The sequence below is a fragment of the Galleria mellonella genome, unplaced genomic scaffold (genome assembly GCF_026898425.1).
Source record: "Galleria mellonella isolate WM207_F2 unplaced genomic scaffold, CSIRO_AGI_GalMel_v1 utg139, whole genome shotgun sequence".
Taxonomy (NCBI): Eukaryota; Metazoa; Arthropoda; class Insecta; order Lepidoptera; family Pyralidae; genus Galleria; species Galleria mellonella.
The window spans coordinates 5,794,953-5,809,875 of record NW_026441995.1 but is presented as its reverse complement, the minus strand read 5'-3'; the positions used below and the strand labels follow the sequence as shown (position 1 = coordinate 5,809,875).

The 14,923-nt window shown below is 33.4% G+C and overlaps 1 protein-coding gene across 1 annotated transcript; it reads left to right on the top strand.

The window, feature by feature from the left end:
• Positions 1–1,003: 1,003 nt before the first annotated feature.
• On the top strand, positions 1,004–10,946 carry LOC113513269 (WD repeat-containing protein 3). Its single transcript, XM_026897263.3, has 16 exons — positions 1,004–1,312; positions 2,180–2,389; positions 2,684–2,881; positions 3,132–3,305; positions 3,769–3,965; positions 4,195–4,415; positions 4,505–4,625; positions 5,037–5,238; positions 6,296–6,385; positions 6,747–6,884; positions 7,039–7,308; positions 7,387–7,551; positions 8,136–8,201; positions 8,917–9,077; positions 9,434–9,656; positions 10,755–10,946. The coding sequence occupies exons 1-16, from the start codon at positions 1,142–1,144 to the stop codon at positions 10,911–10,913; spliced, it is 2,766 nt and encodes a 921-aa protein (XP_026753064.3). The 5' UTR covers positions 1,004–1,141; the 3' UTR covers positions 10,914–10,946.
• Positions 10,947–14,923: the final 3,977 nt, after the last annotated feature.

Below are 14,923 nucleotides of genomic sequence, written 5' to 3'. Positions count from 1 at the left end.
TGTTCTAAATTTGACCACACCTCCCTTTTTAATCATCTCCGATCCATCCGTGTTCCATTCCCAACTTCTATTCTTACTCTACTTTCTTCCAATGATCCTATTATCTATAAAATACTATCTTCATATATATATGATAACAATATTAAGATTTAGTTATATTACATGAATACATTTATAGTTGCATCAATTGCTTTTCCTATATATTTATAAGTATATTCTCATATGTACAAGTATATGTTTCATATCCTATAAATATCCTAGACCTAATCCTTATCCTTTCTAAATTCGTTTGTGTTAGGTATTTTTATTACTATTATCGTTTCCCCGTTTTGTTCTTGGCAAAATACCCTAATATCGGGGTGAACGCCACAAAAAAAGAAAAAAAAAAAAAAAAAAAAAAAAAAAAAAAATAATGTTTAATTGACAATATTAATATCTAAAACAAATTCTGATGAAGTAGATTTTATATGTTCATATTATTTTATGGAGTCCCCAAGTTACTAGGATACATTTTACTTATGTTACTTTTTGTCTAATGTAAAATAAAATATATTTGGGTTATTCAGAGTAGTTTTTATTATTTAAATGGATAACTACTTTAATTATTACAATATATAGATCTTATCCCCATTTTATTACATTCAAGTCAAATTAATCATAAGCGCGTAAATAGATACGAAGTTACGATGTATATCTTTTCTTTATTGATTAAGTGAATGGTTCATCTAAGCAAATGATTGAGTAAAATTATCATTTGCGACTACTTCTCTCTTTCAATTAAACTATGTAGTAATTCGGTAATGTACAATTATTTGTTTTCTTACATGTTAGTTTAAAATATTAGATTTAGATATTTAACCAAGTAGAAGAGGGATATTGTTGAACGTTTACTTTGGATACCGGCTGGCCGCTGCTGTCATATGACAGTGTCAACTCGACACATCTTTGGACTAGGTATTAGACAGCTATCAATCCACAACTCAATAATACGAATGTCAATGTCACGATCATGTGTTTAATCTGTGTTGTTAAAGCCAAATTTGTTGATAGGTTAGGTTACTTGTTATAAATAATTTGTTAACCTTTTATTACAATGAATTTGAAATTGTAATATTTTGAATAAATATTATATTATTATAATATGGGTCTCACAAAGCAATATTTACGATACGCACCTAGCGGAACATTTAATATAATCGCTAGTGCTGAATGCAACAGTACTCACGTGTCATTAAAAGGTATTAGTGGAAGATATATCGCTGTAGGAGCTTGTGAACATGTTATTATTTGGGACATGAGACTTGGAGAAAAGGTTAGTAAAAAAGGTCATCAGTACCTTTAAATTAGTATAGTTGAATATACTATTCACTGAATTAACTAGCACATTTTTAAAGGTACGTTTAATAATATATATTTAAGGAGATTCTATGTTTAAATATAATTTTAAAATGATAATTTTAAGGACCAAAAAGTTGTTGTCCAATAAGTTGTGTCAGAGATCTTCATGTAAAATGAAGGCAGTCTAGAAACTTCAGAGGGCCCCGCTGTCACACGAGTAATAATGGTATTAGTGGGTAATAGCTTTGTAATATTGTTTCCTGATGTTGTAACAAGTGAAAATAGTAGAAAAGTTAAATAAAGTGATTATTCTCTAATTAAAAAAAAATATAAATAATAACAATGGGTATAAAATTTATAAATAAGAATTTAATCAGAGCTCTATTTTCCCAATCACTTAATGACTGAAGATATTTAGAATAAATTCAATTTTTCATTGAACAGATTTCAATCATAATCAGTGAGTAGCCTTAAAACATCCTACTATTCATTATTAAGTAGTAATATAAAAATCACAAATTTTCTTCATGTTATAATGATAATATAGTTTTTTTTACAACACATCTGATTAGTTGTTTCAGTATTTTTTTAATTCTATATGTGTAACTTCATCTTTGGTATTCTAATTAGGAATGTCTTTAACCTTATCTATGTAATAATCTAATTATTATATAATTCTCTTTTTTTAGCAGCTACTCTTATCAGTCATTTCCTTCTCAGAAAATACTAATACCACAAACCCAAATTTTATAAAAAATAATCAAACTATAATGTATAAGGTGCATTTCAAATTGAAAACTGTTCTATGATGTAATATCACATAATAACCCTTTTATTTCAGGCTCAAGTACTTCCTGGTGAAAATATAGTAGTATCACAAATCTGTGCAAGCCCTACTGGGAACCACATGGCAGTAGGTTATATAGATGGCAATATCAATGTGTTTGATCTCATCAACAATGAAGTTCTGTGTGTATTCTCAGGTCATAACTCAGCTATTACATGCTTGCAATATGATGAGCAAGGGCACAGATTAGTGTCTGGCTCTAAGGTAAAATTTAAGTAATAACAAGTAGTAAATATGTATTTATGATTGTTTAGTATTTTTTTTTTGTCATAGTATATCATAAAGATTGATTTTATTCCCATTTTTTATTTATTGAAACAACATATTAATACATAAGTGATCTTTTTACATGTATGAGCAATACTTTTGTCTATGGAAGAATATTCCTATTACTATATTTGTAGAAGAAATCCATTAATCTTGCCCTAGATGGATATCAAAAAATACTCATAATAGATTCTGCCAAATAGTTTCTATTTAATTTTCAACATTTTCTAGGACACAGAAGTGATCCTTTGGGACATAGTTGCAGAGACAGGTATAGCGAGGTTCAGTGGTCATAAAGGTGCAGTCACCAGTGTATCATTTATTAATGGAAAGAACTGCATAGTGAGTTCTTCCAAAGACACCTTTGTTAAGTTCTGGGACATTGAGACAAAGCATTGCTTCAAGACTTTAGGAGGGCATCAAATGGAGGTTTGTTAAATACCATTATTAAAATAATATACTAATTACAAATTAAAAGAATGTTCCAATAACAATTACAGAGAACAAAATATTTATAGTAAGTAGTACTTTATGTCTTAGCTACTGTAAAGGTGAGGCTATAAAAATTTGAGAAATCTTTTTTCAATAATGTTCTTTTTTATGTACTTATAGTTATGTCATACATTATGTGAAATATTGAAATGTTTATATATCAAGTTTTCTATTAATCATTTCAAAGGTATGGTCAGCAGTATTAATAAAAGAAGAGAGATATTTAGTAACAGGCAGTATGGATCAAGAGCTGCGTGTGTGGAAGTTAAATTGGACTAGTGATGTGAAAGATGAAGATAAACTATCTCGACAACTAGAGATTGTGAAAATTGAAGAATCTGACGATACTGAAGATAGTTCAGTAAGTAATTTAATTTAATTCATACATAATTATAGTATATACATATATATACTTGTAGCTGAGTTTTATAAATTGGAAATATAGTAGTAATCACTTCATTCAAATATTTTAACCTTCATACTAAAAAATTATCATAAGTCATAAATATAGGCAATTAAAAGAAGTATGACGAACACATTATTTCTAAGTTATTATTAAATATTTTGTATAGTTATAAGTTCATCATTTCAGCTGTTAACTGTCCACTGCTGAACATAAACCTTCACCATAAGAGGAGTTAATGAAGTTAACTCCTCATACTACCTCATAATACCTCAACCTTCATAAATCAATATATTGATAGAAATATTTTTAAGGAATAATAAAGTTTCATATTAGTTAATTACTAGTTGCAATAATAGCAAAATGCCAATTAAAAATTATGTAAAATTATTGTCTATTTAATTATGTTTTTTTACAATAGGTGCTTCAGTGTCATCAAGTAGGTACATTAGTGCGTGGAGGCAAAGGTCGCGTAGTCGGGCTTAATACAGATCCTGGACAGACCATATTATCTTGTTATGGAACAGATTCATTATTGGAGCTTTTTGTTTTCTGTACTGATGAAGAAGCAAAAGTAAGAATGAATAAACGGATAAAAAAACAGAGGAAAAAGCTGTTGTAAGTATATTACAAGAACACTTTTCAATATCAAAAGGAGAAGATTCTCAATTCTTTCTTGTGTAATGTAAGCTTTTTAAAACTAAAAAAAATAAATAAATTGAATTCCCTATTTTATTTATTCCTTAATTTGATCAAGATTGGACTATTTTGTAATAAATTATATATGTTAGAAACTATGTTTTCAGTTATGTATATTATGTCATAATATTTTCTTTATATTTTACAGAAAATTAAAAGAAAGTGGTGAAGTAGATATAGATACAACAGAAGTACCAGAATTGCTTACATTGACAGATGAAGTACGTAGGTTGGCTTCAGTAAAGTTAGGCACTAAATTGAAATCGACCACTTTACTATTGGGTACCACAGGAGAGCTCCGTGTAGGCGTTACACTAGCTAATAACACAGTTGAATTACATAGTTTGAAAATGGAAGATGGAAATGAAGGTATTCAATAAAATTCTTATTGAAAATAAGAATGATACTATTAATTTAATTATTATTATTGAAATTATAAAAGATAATATTTTTTACAGTGAAATGTTTGAAACAAATTACACAACCTGGTCATCAAAAGGAGCCCCGCTGCGTGGCTATTAGTTCAGATAATTTAGCTATATTATCGGCCTCTGCAGATTCCGTTAAACTTTGGAATAGGTTTGTACAACTTATGTTATATTATATACAACACAATACAACTTTTTCGGTACTTAATGGATTAGAGTTAATTTAGCTGAGAGCTACATAGTGGCTGTTTTCAAACGAAAAGAAGTTAATTGTCCTTGTATTGTATTTTTTACAAGTCAACCGTTACATTCATCGCAATGTCTTACCCAAAGCAGAATTATATATTGAATTTGTATCATTATTTTCATTATAAAAACAATCAATCGATAGAAATTATAAAAAATTATAATTAAATTGAACTCTTCCTCATTTTTTTGACGACGACCTCCCTGATGACGAAAAAAGTCATCGGATAGTCGCGATGTTCACTGGAAAGTCCAGTTCCTCATCTTTACATTCAATAACTAAACTCTAACTGTAAAAAACAAATGGAATCGGCAGAGCGAACCAGACGTGCCTGCGCACGATCCCGGTGTCGTGCGGCGGCGCGAGCTGCGCGGTGTTCGCGCCGGGCGACCGGCACGCGCTGGTGGGCGGCGGCGACGGCTCGCTGCTGCTGCTCGACGCGGCCGCCGCGCGCCTGCTCGAGCGCGTGCCCGCGCACGCCGCCGCCTGCGCCGCGATCGGCCTCACGCCCGACAAGGTTGCCACCACCACCAATACCACCGTCAGGGGGAGGGTTGTTAATAATGAAGATTAAAGGTCCCATTGCTAGCAATATACCCAACCATGTCGACCTCAAGTGGTCCCTCCTGGATACTATCGTGCTGAAATCCAAGTGTATACATCACGATGGGCAACTGACCTGCTTTCATCATCACCTATCATCCTTTACTGGTGCTCTCGCCAGCGTATATCGATAGAGTGGGCGGGGTTACCATTCCATTATTACCCATTAAATACCATCTCCATTATCGTTACCACCGCCAGCACTGCCACCTGAGGGAAAGGGATTCTTAGCAATGAAGTTTGTTAGTTTCATTGCTAGCAATATGCCCTATTAGGTCGACCTCCACGTGGTTCCCCCTGGAAACCATCGTGAACAATTCTTGTTGAATTCAACACGATGGGCTAACTGACCTGCTTCATACTCATCTATCATCACTTCACTGGTGCCCCGCCTGTGTATACTAATAGCATGGGTGGGGTTACCATTCCATTATCACCCATTAAAAAAAAGCACTGCCACCTGATATGATGATGTTCACAGCCTAATATAAATTTTCATGAATATTTATAGAATTAATTTGTACATTTGTTAATTTTACCGTAATCTGTTTAAACAAACCTGCTCTCTTTTCGAGTTTCTAAATCTCAAACTTTTTTAAAGAGAATTATATGAGACTGATTGCTTTCATTTTGAGCTTTTAATCATAACAGGTAGTATTTAAACATAAAAATAAAAGTTTGAGATGCAGTTGATCAATTTTTATCATTTTCGCTACTTTGAGGAGAGGGCAGCATGCATGACACGTACGGGCCAGTCACAGGTCGGTTAAGTGGGCGTTCGGATGAACGATGCTTTACTGCAATATATCAATATAAATTGAATATGAATCAATTAGGCATAAATGGCCGAATGGATTTAAATGAAATTTGATATAAAAATTTACCATATCCTAAATTAAAACATGGGATAGCCTTATTAACTCGAATAAAGCCACTGAGTATAGTATAATATGAAAAAAAAAATGTTACAGCTCGGCTGTTTCACCGGCGGAGCAGATAAAACAGTCAAATTATGGCGGTTTGAACTTATACCAGATCCAACGGGTGAATCTAAAGCTAAGGTAGGTACTAAGAGTAAAACATAGGTAATTCAGAGCTTTATCTAAGAATATACCTCGACCTTTCACGTCTAATTTTATATGCTGCTGATTGTTACATAAATGATTGATTAAATCACAGTTGACTTTCTGAAACTATTTTCTTTTTTATGTTAAAAATAGTGAAGTCGATTTTGAAATATATTTCTCTAAAATTTATTAATTCTATAATTTTAATATAGTTAAGATATTTGCGAATTAGTTTATAATTCTATTCTTTTTTTTAATAACAGTATTTTAGCGATAGGTTTAATTAACAAATTTTAAAATCGGAACTGAACTGAATTTTTTTATTTATTCATTATGGCTATTAACATGTTTTCAGGTATTATCGGTTCTACACACGCGGACGTTAGAATTGGAAGAACCTGTGCTAGCAGTTCAAATTAGTCCCAATAATAAATTCATAGCTGTTGGACTTTTAGATTGTACAGTTAAAATATTCTTCCTTGATACTTTTAAGGTAACAAAGTTCTGTACATATATTTTTCTTTTAACCAGAGATTCTATAATACCTATATATATGCTCTCCGTATGGAATCACATTTAACTAACTTTGTTCTTGTGAACAATTCAATACTACCATAATATTAAATCGTTTTCATTTTTTTTTTCAGTTTTACTTATCTCTATATGGACATAAGCTGCCTGTTCTATGCCTGGACATTAGTTACGATTCAAACATCATCGCAACTGGCTCCACTGACCGAAACGTCAAAATCTGGGGGATGGATTTTGGCGACTGCCACAAATCAATCTTCGCTCACAATGATTCAGTGACAGCTTTACAGTTTATTCCGAACACACACTACTTCTTCACGGGCTCGAAGGATGGAAAGGTGAAGCAGTGGGATGCGGATAGTTATGATAATATTATTACTTTAAATGTAAGTTGATACTTGTATGTTTTATTATATAATGCTGTAACTTGTATAATGCTGTATATATATACATGTGTCCCCAAGGGTCACGCGGGCGCGTGCTGGGGCGTGTGCGCGGGCGCAGGTGGACTGGTGGCGGCCTCGTGCGGGGCCGACCGCGCCCTGCGCCTCTACACGCGCACGGACGAGCCGCTCGTGCTGGGCGACACAGAGGAGGAAGACGTCGGACTCGCCACTGGACCCGACCGGGTATGTACCTACTGTTACTACTTTTGTAATTGTATGATCAATCATTATCATAACCCATTAGTTTTTCGCTGCTGGGCACCGGTCTCTCTCTAAGAAAATATATAACGTATTAAGTACTAATGTTAAGCCGTGTGGTGTAGCATAGAATAGGCTACCCCTTCCTTTTCAGGGTGTCGTAACAGGCGACTAAGGGAGGGCGAGGAATGGGCAGCAAAGTCCTTCTTAAAACATCTCTAAAGTCTATTTTTACCAATCTGCCTACCAAGCGTGGCAACTATTGCCTAAACCCCCCAAGTGAAGGCTTATGTCAGTAGTCTACAATTCAAGGCTGTTATGATGATGATTACTAACGTAATTTCGAGGATAAAGTTTTTTTAAGAGTTGTACATATCTTAAATTATGAATGTGATATAATTCATACTCATAATCAAGTTTTTTTTAATGAACAACAATGGAATGGTAACGTCGCCTGCGCTTACGGTATACGCTGGTGGGGCATCAGCAAGGGATGATAAGTAAGAATAAGAAGGCAGGTCAGCTTAGAATTGTACAGTGTGTGCTAATAAAAAAATATGTCTTTACAGGCTCCAGTACCCGGTCTGCCAGGTCTAACGATGCCCACTAAAAAAACAATAGGAGCCGAAAAAGCTGTAAGTAAATATATTAAAATTAAGTAGATAGTAATCAATAGCTCTGATATATTCATATTACATATTACACTACATGTTATCCCGAACTAAGGCGGCGTTCAAGTATTACGTTACAATGTGTTAAAGGAGTAGAAGAGAGAGGGAGGTTTGAACAACGGGTTACGTAATATTTTTTAATTAAATAAAAAACTAGGAAATTAAATCTGCCAAATTGGCAACTCTTCGTTTGTATTACGGAGAATCCCTCGCATGTCGCATTTATTTTGTTTTCTTTGTCACTATTCCTTAGTGTTGTGATTTTATGTGAAAATGGTCATTTGGGTATTTCATAACAATTAGGAAGCGGTAACGAGCGAAAGAGAACCAATAATCTTCAAAAACTGCGTTACGCATAACTTGTAGTATAAGTATTTTATATATGACTTGTTTTTAATGGATGATAATGAAATGGCGACCTCGCCTGCGTTGATGATATATGCTGGTGGGGCACCAGTGAGAGATGATAGGTGAGAATGAAAAGGCAGGCCAGTTACCCCATCGTAACGAATACCCTTGGAATTCAGCACGATGGTTTCCAGGTGGGACCACCTGCCAGGGATATATTGCTAGCAATGGGACTGGTAAACCTCATTACTAATAATCCTTTTCCCCTGTATGTGTCTATTGTGTACTGGTAGATCCACTAATGTACACTTGTATATTATGTTTTGTACAGGCGGACTCGATAATGGAATGCCTGTCGGTGGGCGCGGAGTACAAGCGCGAGGTGAAGGAAGCGCGGGGCCACCCTGTACCACCGCCGTTACTCATGACCGCCTACGGCTGCTCTACACCTGAGGACTTCTTCGTCGAAACTATCAAGAGAATACGATCGACGTTAGCATTATAACACAATTTTTTATGGGTGAAAATGGAATGGTAACCCCGCCTGCGCTAACGAGATACGCTGGCGGAGCACCAGTGAAGGGTAATCGATAAGAATGGAAACAGACCAGTTAGCCCATCATGGCGAATTCATCAGGAATTACCCATGATAGTTTCCAGGGGGAACCACGAGGAGGTCGACCTGATTGGGTATATTGCTAGCAATGGGATTTTTAGTCTCCATGACTAACAATTTCCCCCCACACAAAACTATATTTTATATATATATAAATATCTTAAGTATATTTTCCATCAATTTAAAATGTATTAAAGCACATTTCAAAAAGTTATTTCTATTACACTTTCAGCGATTTAGAGGAAGCGCTCCTACTGCTACCGTTTAACACGGCGTGCGAGATCATCCGCTTGCTACCGAAACTTTTGGATCGCGGAGACCACGCGGAAATGTTCTGCAGACTTGCGATCTTCCTCCTGCGGGTGCACCACGCGCCTATTATCGCCAACCAGGCCCTGTTCAAGCACATGATACAGATACAAGCGAAGGCCAATATGAGGCTTAACGAATTAAGGGTAATAATTATAAAATTTTAAATCTTTGATACTGTGAAGATAAAAAATAATAATATTATATTGATCTAGTACATATACTATATACAATAATTAAAGATTGTGTCCCACAATAAAAAAAAACCGACTTCAATTGTGACAAAGCAATTGGATTTTGATCTAAAAACTATTGAATCGATTTTTTGATAAAATTTCAATAGGACCATTAGTAAACCTTTCAGATAAAAAAGAATTTTCCAAGTCGGTTTTAGATCTGACAGAGTTATGAGGTAAAAACATAAAAAATATGACTGAATTGAGAACCTCCTTTTTGAAGTCGGTTGAAAAGCACTTTAATGGCTAAAATATATTTTAGATGTTTGGCCTTTTTTTTTTATAAATAATGGAATTAGTTTATTTAGGAGACTTATGTTCAGCAGTAGATAAAGAAGAAACATTTCCCCACTAAGATGATATTCTAAGACGAGAGATTGAATATTCTGAATACTCAGTACGAAAAACGACGCGTCACGCAACTCTTGGCCCACCTACCTTTTTGAGTCATTTTTTGACACTATATTTTATTGTGATGAATATAATTATTCAAGTTTACGTATAAGTCACATATTACCACTATTGCTTTTATTGTAGAAGTTTGGTTTTGCCATTAACATTTTAATGTACGCGAACGATGTCGCAGATAAAAGGCAGTTAATATAGTTTGACGATTTCCATAGCGTAGTGGTAAGCACGTTGCGTAAATGAGGTCCTGGTTTAAGTTCTTGGTCGAAACAATTTAGAGAATGAAGATTCTGAATTTTCTCGAGTCTGGGTGTTCTAAGTTATACCCTCATATGTTCGTTGCCTGGTTCCTCATAATACCGATTGTTCTAGCTTAAAAACCAGACAATTGATGTGATTTTGTGGCACTTATTAAGATATTTCCCGCGGTGTTAACTGCGTGCATCAGTATATAAAGTACTCTACGTGTAGAATATAACTAAGGTGTGTACTAAATTTCTTACAACTCAGTTCAATCGTTTAAGCGCGATTTGTGTAGCAGATATTTTGTAAACTTTGATATTTATGTTAGTAAGATTATGTGATCGGTGCATTGTGCAGGATATGGTGGGGTGCAACGTCCATGCACTGCAGTGGGCGCGGCGCGAAGCGGAAGCACGCGGCCAGGAGTCGACGTTCCGCGTCGCCACTACTCCCGCCGCCGCCCGTTCCGTACGCCGTCGCCGCACTCTCAAGCGGCCCATACTCGCTGTTACATAATAGTTACCTAATAAATGTTTATTATAATGTTGGCTCCTTTGTTTTTCTCATAATTTATTAAAGACTTGCGACCCACCTCGGCTTTACTCAGGTGCACATTAAATCGCATTACATTAGAAAACTCTAAAATTATCAGTGTTTCTCTATTATATTATGCATGAATTATATATAATAAACCTTCCTCTTGCATCACTCACAATTAAAGAAAACTGCATCAAAATCCGTTGCGTAGTTTTAAACATCCAAGCATACAGATGGAAAGTGACTTTGTTTTATACTATGTAGTGATAGACGCGACGAACACTAGATTCCAAATAGTAGTGACAGTCGTTTGAAATTTTATTTTTAAAATAATAACAATATTTACAATATCGACGAACTCTGAAAGGACACGGGCAAACAATTTTCTCGAAATAAATAATACAGTAATAGTACTAGTTTTATGTTATCTGTCGTAATAGGCGCTATCATCTTAACCGCAACAATCTGTATAGCTGCTTACTCACAAAAATATAGTATGGGCCTTAGCAGTCCCATCTATAAAGACAGGTATTAAAACAAAAAAAAAAAGTAGCTGCTATAATTTATTTGTAAAAAAATATTCTACTCACTACATAGCCAATATATCAGTTAAAATTTTAATAATTTAAGTATCCATCCCTGCGTAAGTCACATTATTTATCATCTATACAACAATAACTAATGTTTTCACAATGAGTATTCCGTCCACGTATTCATACGAAAAATCTCAATCGAATAATTTATGCTGAAACTTACGATTAATTAATACATACAGTAATTTCACGACAACAAATAACAAATGGTCCATAAGCTTTCTATTTTGGGAATAATTACGTCTTCTACTTTATAGTAGTAGGTATTGATACAGTAACTGAAATACAAAAAAAATATATAAATTTGATAACAACACCTACTTTTATATAGATAATGGATTGAGTAGCTCCAATTATAGAATGACATAATTAAGATTCCACAGTCAATTTCACAATTTGGGCAAATAATAATTAATATATTTTTATGTTCGGAACTAATCTAATCTGAAAGTAATGAAGTTACATAACCAACAATTGTGAACTTAACCGTGCAACGTATTTTACAATTTTATAATTGACAATATTAATTATATATAATTCAGAATAAATATCTGAATCGAGTCTTGAGTATAATGATCATCGTTACTTATCACAATGTTATTGCTTTTGGAAACACACACCACATTCTCAAACATATTACTATCACATTCGAATTAGAATACTTTATCGTTTCGAATATAGCTGCGGGTGCTTGATTGGTTTACGTATAAAGAACAGAAGAGGTTATCAGTCTTTAGTTTTTGAGTAATGCTGTTACAAATAATGGAATATAAAAAAAAGTAAAGCCAATATTTCAGCATAAATTATAAAAAAAATAAATGGTTACATTGATTGCAGCTCTTTGACAGGAGAAAAAAAAAACAAAATCACAAACACATGCTTGTTAGAGCATAAGCACACACAACACAACCGGTTTGTTAGTAGCTTAATGACGTTAATACATTGTTCGTCAACACTTAATACCAATACATTCAAAATTTAACCTAAATAGTAATTAAACAAATTGGAAGATCGTGAACGTAGCTACTGGTTAGGTACACAATATATGAATAAATGAAACGGATCAAGTACCAGTATGGTGCGTATATTTTATATTTTTTTTTCAGCTTTCTACAACTTGGAATGACAATTGGGTTGACTGCCCAACTGATGGAAAGTGATCATTTATACCATAAGTAGCATCATCAATTTTATAAAATACACCGTACCATCCATGGCACCCCTCTTACGCCGCCAAATCTTAGAATTAACGTGTTCATGATGCACTATTGCTTGTTTCAACGTATTCATATATTGGTAGTCAAGTCTATATGAAACAGAAAGTTAGTGATTTGCTTTGTATGTTTAAGAGTTCTAGAATTAATAAAAAAAATGAACGAAAACTAATTTTAGCATTTTGCCAAATAATAAACCATTCATTATGTACACAATAAAAATAAATTCGGACGTCAACTATGTTATATAACTAAGAAAGTATAAAAATAATAAAATTGTACGCTAGTAGTACACTTTGAACCTAAAAAAAATGTACAGAATAGAATTTAACAAAATAATACTGTATCACTACTGCAAGCAGTAATATTAGTGCAGACTGATAAATAATAATGCAATCATATCGTCTCATTCAAGAATAACACTGGGTCATTCAATTACAAAAGTAAATTAATGATGTATTATAATGAAATATAATGAATTTTACTCGAATTTAATTCAATTCGAATAAAACTAGATTAATGTAAATATATATATATCATCCAATAATTTAGAAAAATAAGCACATCCTTGTGCAGATTTCAATTTTAAAAGAGTGTAGACAAGAATTATTCCTACATAAATACAGAGAGCTAGATAGGCTGAGTAGAGAGCAAATTTTCGTAATATTTACTTACTAGAGGTCATAATTTTTTATTGTCAAACTGCCTTTCCGAAATATAGGAGTAAGCAATACTAAATAGTAAACACTACCTAGACAATGTTCCCAATAATATAATGAATAAATAATCTCAAATTTTAAAGCTCTTAAATACGTAAGCATGACATGAAAGTATTACCGAAGAGTTAGCTGCAATAAAATCACATGTTTTAGGTCTCAACTATAGCAATGATCGAGCCCTGTCTACCTAGTATATCACAATGTCTCAAAGACTGCTGCATATTACTGGCCCGTGGGGTTCGATAATTAAAAACTGACCTATCACTAAATTAAGTAGAGACGTTAAATAAGGGACGGTGACAAATTTTACAGACAAAATAATATTGGAAGCGATAACAACATAAATTTGGTCCGCTTCTGATTTGAGACTATATAAATGCTTTTTGTTATAATTATACGTAACACTGACCATCATGAGGTGAATTCGGTAAAAGGTGAACTCAAAAGTAATGCCGTAGTGTTAGCTATATAGGTACATATCCAAACGCTTAAACTACTTACCAAAATGCCCAATAATTTTAGTGGATTATAATATTGTACCTAAAATAATATCGAGTCTAAAATATATAATACGATATCGTCAATAACACCGGTTTGCAAAAAAAAAAAAAAAAAACAGAACAAACAGCTGAAGTCGATCGTTTGTGGTATTTTTCATATCCACAAAATGTTCATTATGTAAAGATATTATTATTAGATAACCTGATTATCGTAAATTATTGCTCATTACTTAAATGTTTTAAATTTTATTCCCTTATATGGTTTTCAACTTATGGGATTTATTAGATTATTTTGTCATTATTGCTTCTTACTTGTTGTATACTTAACTAAAGAATACTTGAGAGAAGTAAAAAATACTTACACTGTAAATACTGACCGAAATGGGAAATAAATTAGATAACTATAATTTATGAACTTAAAATTAGTGTTACTACTACTAAGTAAATAAATGTACAATATCTTAAAATGAGCTAAACCTAAACGAATACTTGCTTCCTGCTATAGGTAACCGTAAATATAATTTCATCAATCAAGAGAGCATTTTAAGGCTAGGTTTCAACAAAACCCTATAATATCAATTAATTTCGAATGAGATTTCTAATATTGGCAACTGTGCATGATTCGCTCAGACGAGCCTTGCGAACGTTATAGGCACACTATAAAAAAATACATACATACAACTGGTCGCGCCATTCTCGGGCGTATAACATACGAAAACAGGTGCATCACTGTTACATGTATGATCCTACTAAACATCATACATATCACATATCAGAAACATCAATCGCCGCGGTCTCACCTCTCTATACAATAAATAGGCACTAACAATGACAGCGTACTATTGCTTCTCGCGCCCTCCCTATACTCAGTTACATAATGCCCTGCATTTTAAAAGTAATACTTGTTTAAATAATATCATCGTTACACCATTATCACGTTTAGATCTTTTAGAGATTCATTAA

What these genes read in the sequence shown, in the direction of transcription:
- LOC113513269 (XM_026897263.3), top strand. Translation starts at nt 1,142, where the DNA reads ATGGGTCTCACAAAGCAATATTTACGATACGCACCTAGCGGAACATTT. An exon ending in ACATGAGACTTGGAGAAAAG is followed by an intron (nt 1,313 to 2,179) that starts GTTAGTAAAAAA and finishes CTTTTATTTCAG; the next exon opens with GCTCAAGTACTTCCTGGTGA. An exon ending in ATAATATTATTACTTTAAAT is followed by an intron (nt 7,309 to 7,386) that starts GTAAGTTGATAC and finishes TGTGTCCCCAAG; the next exon opens with GGTCACGCGGGCGCGTGCTG.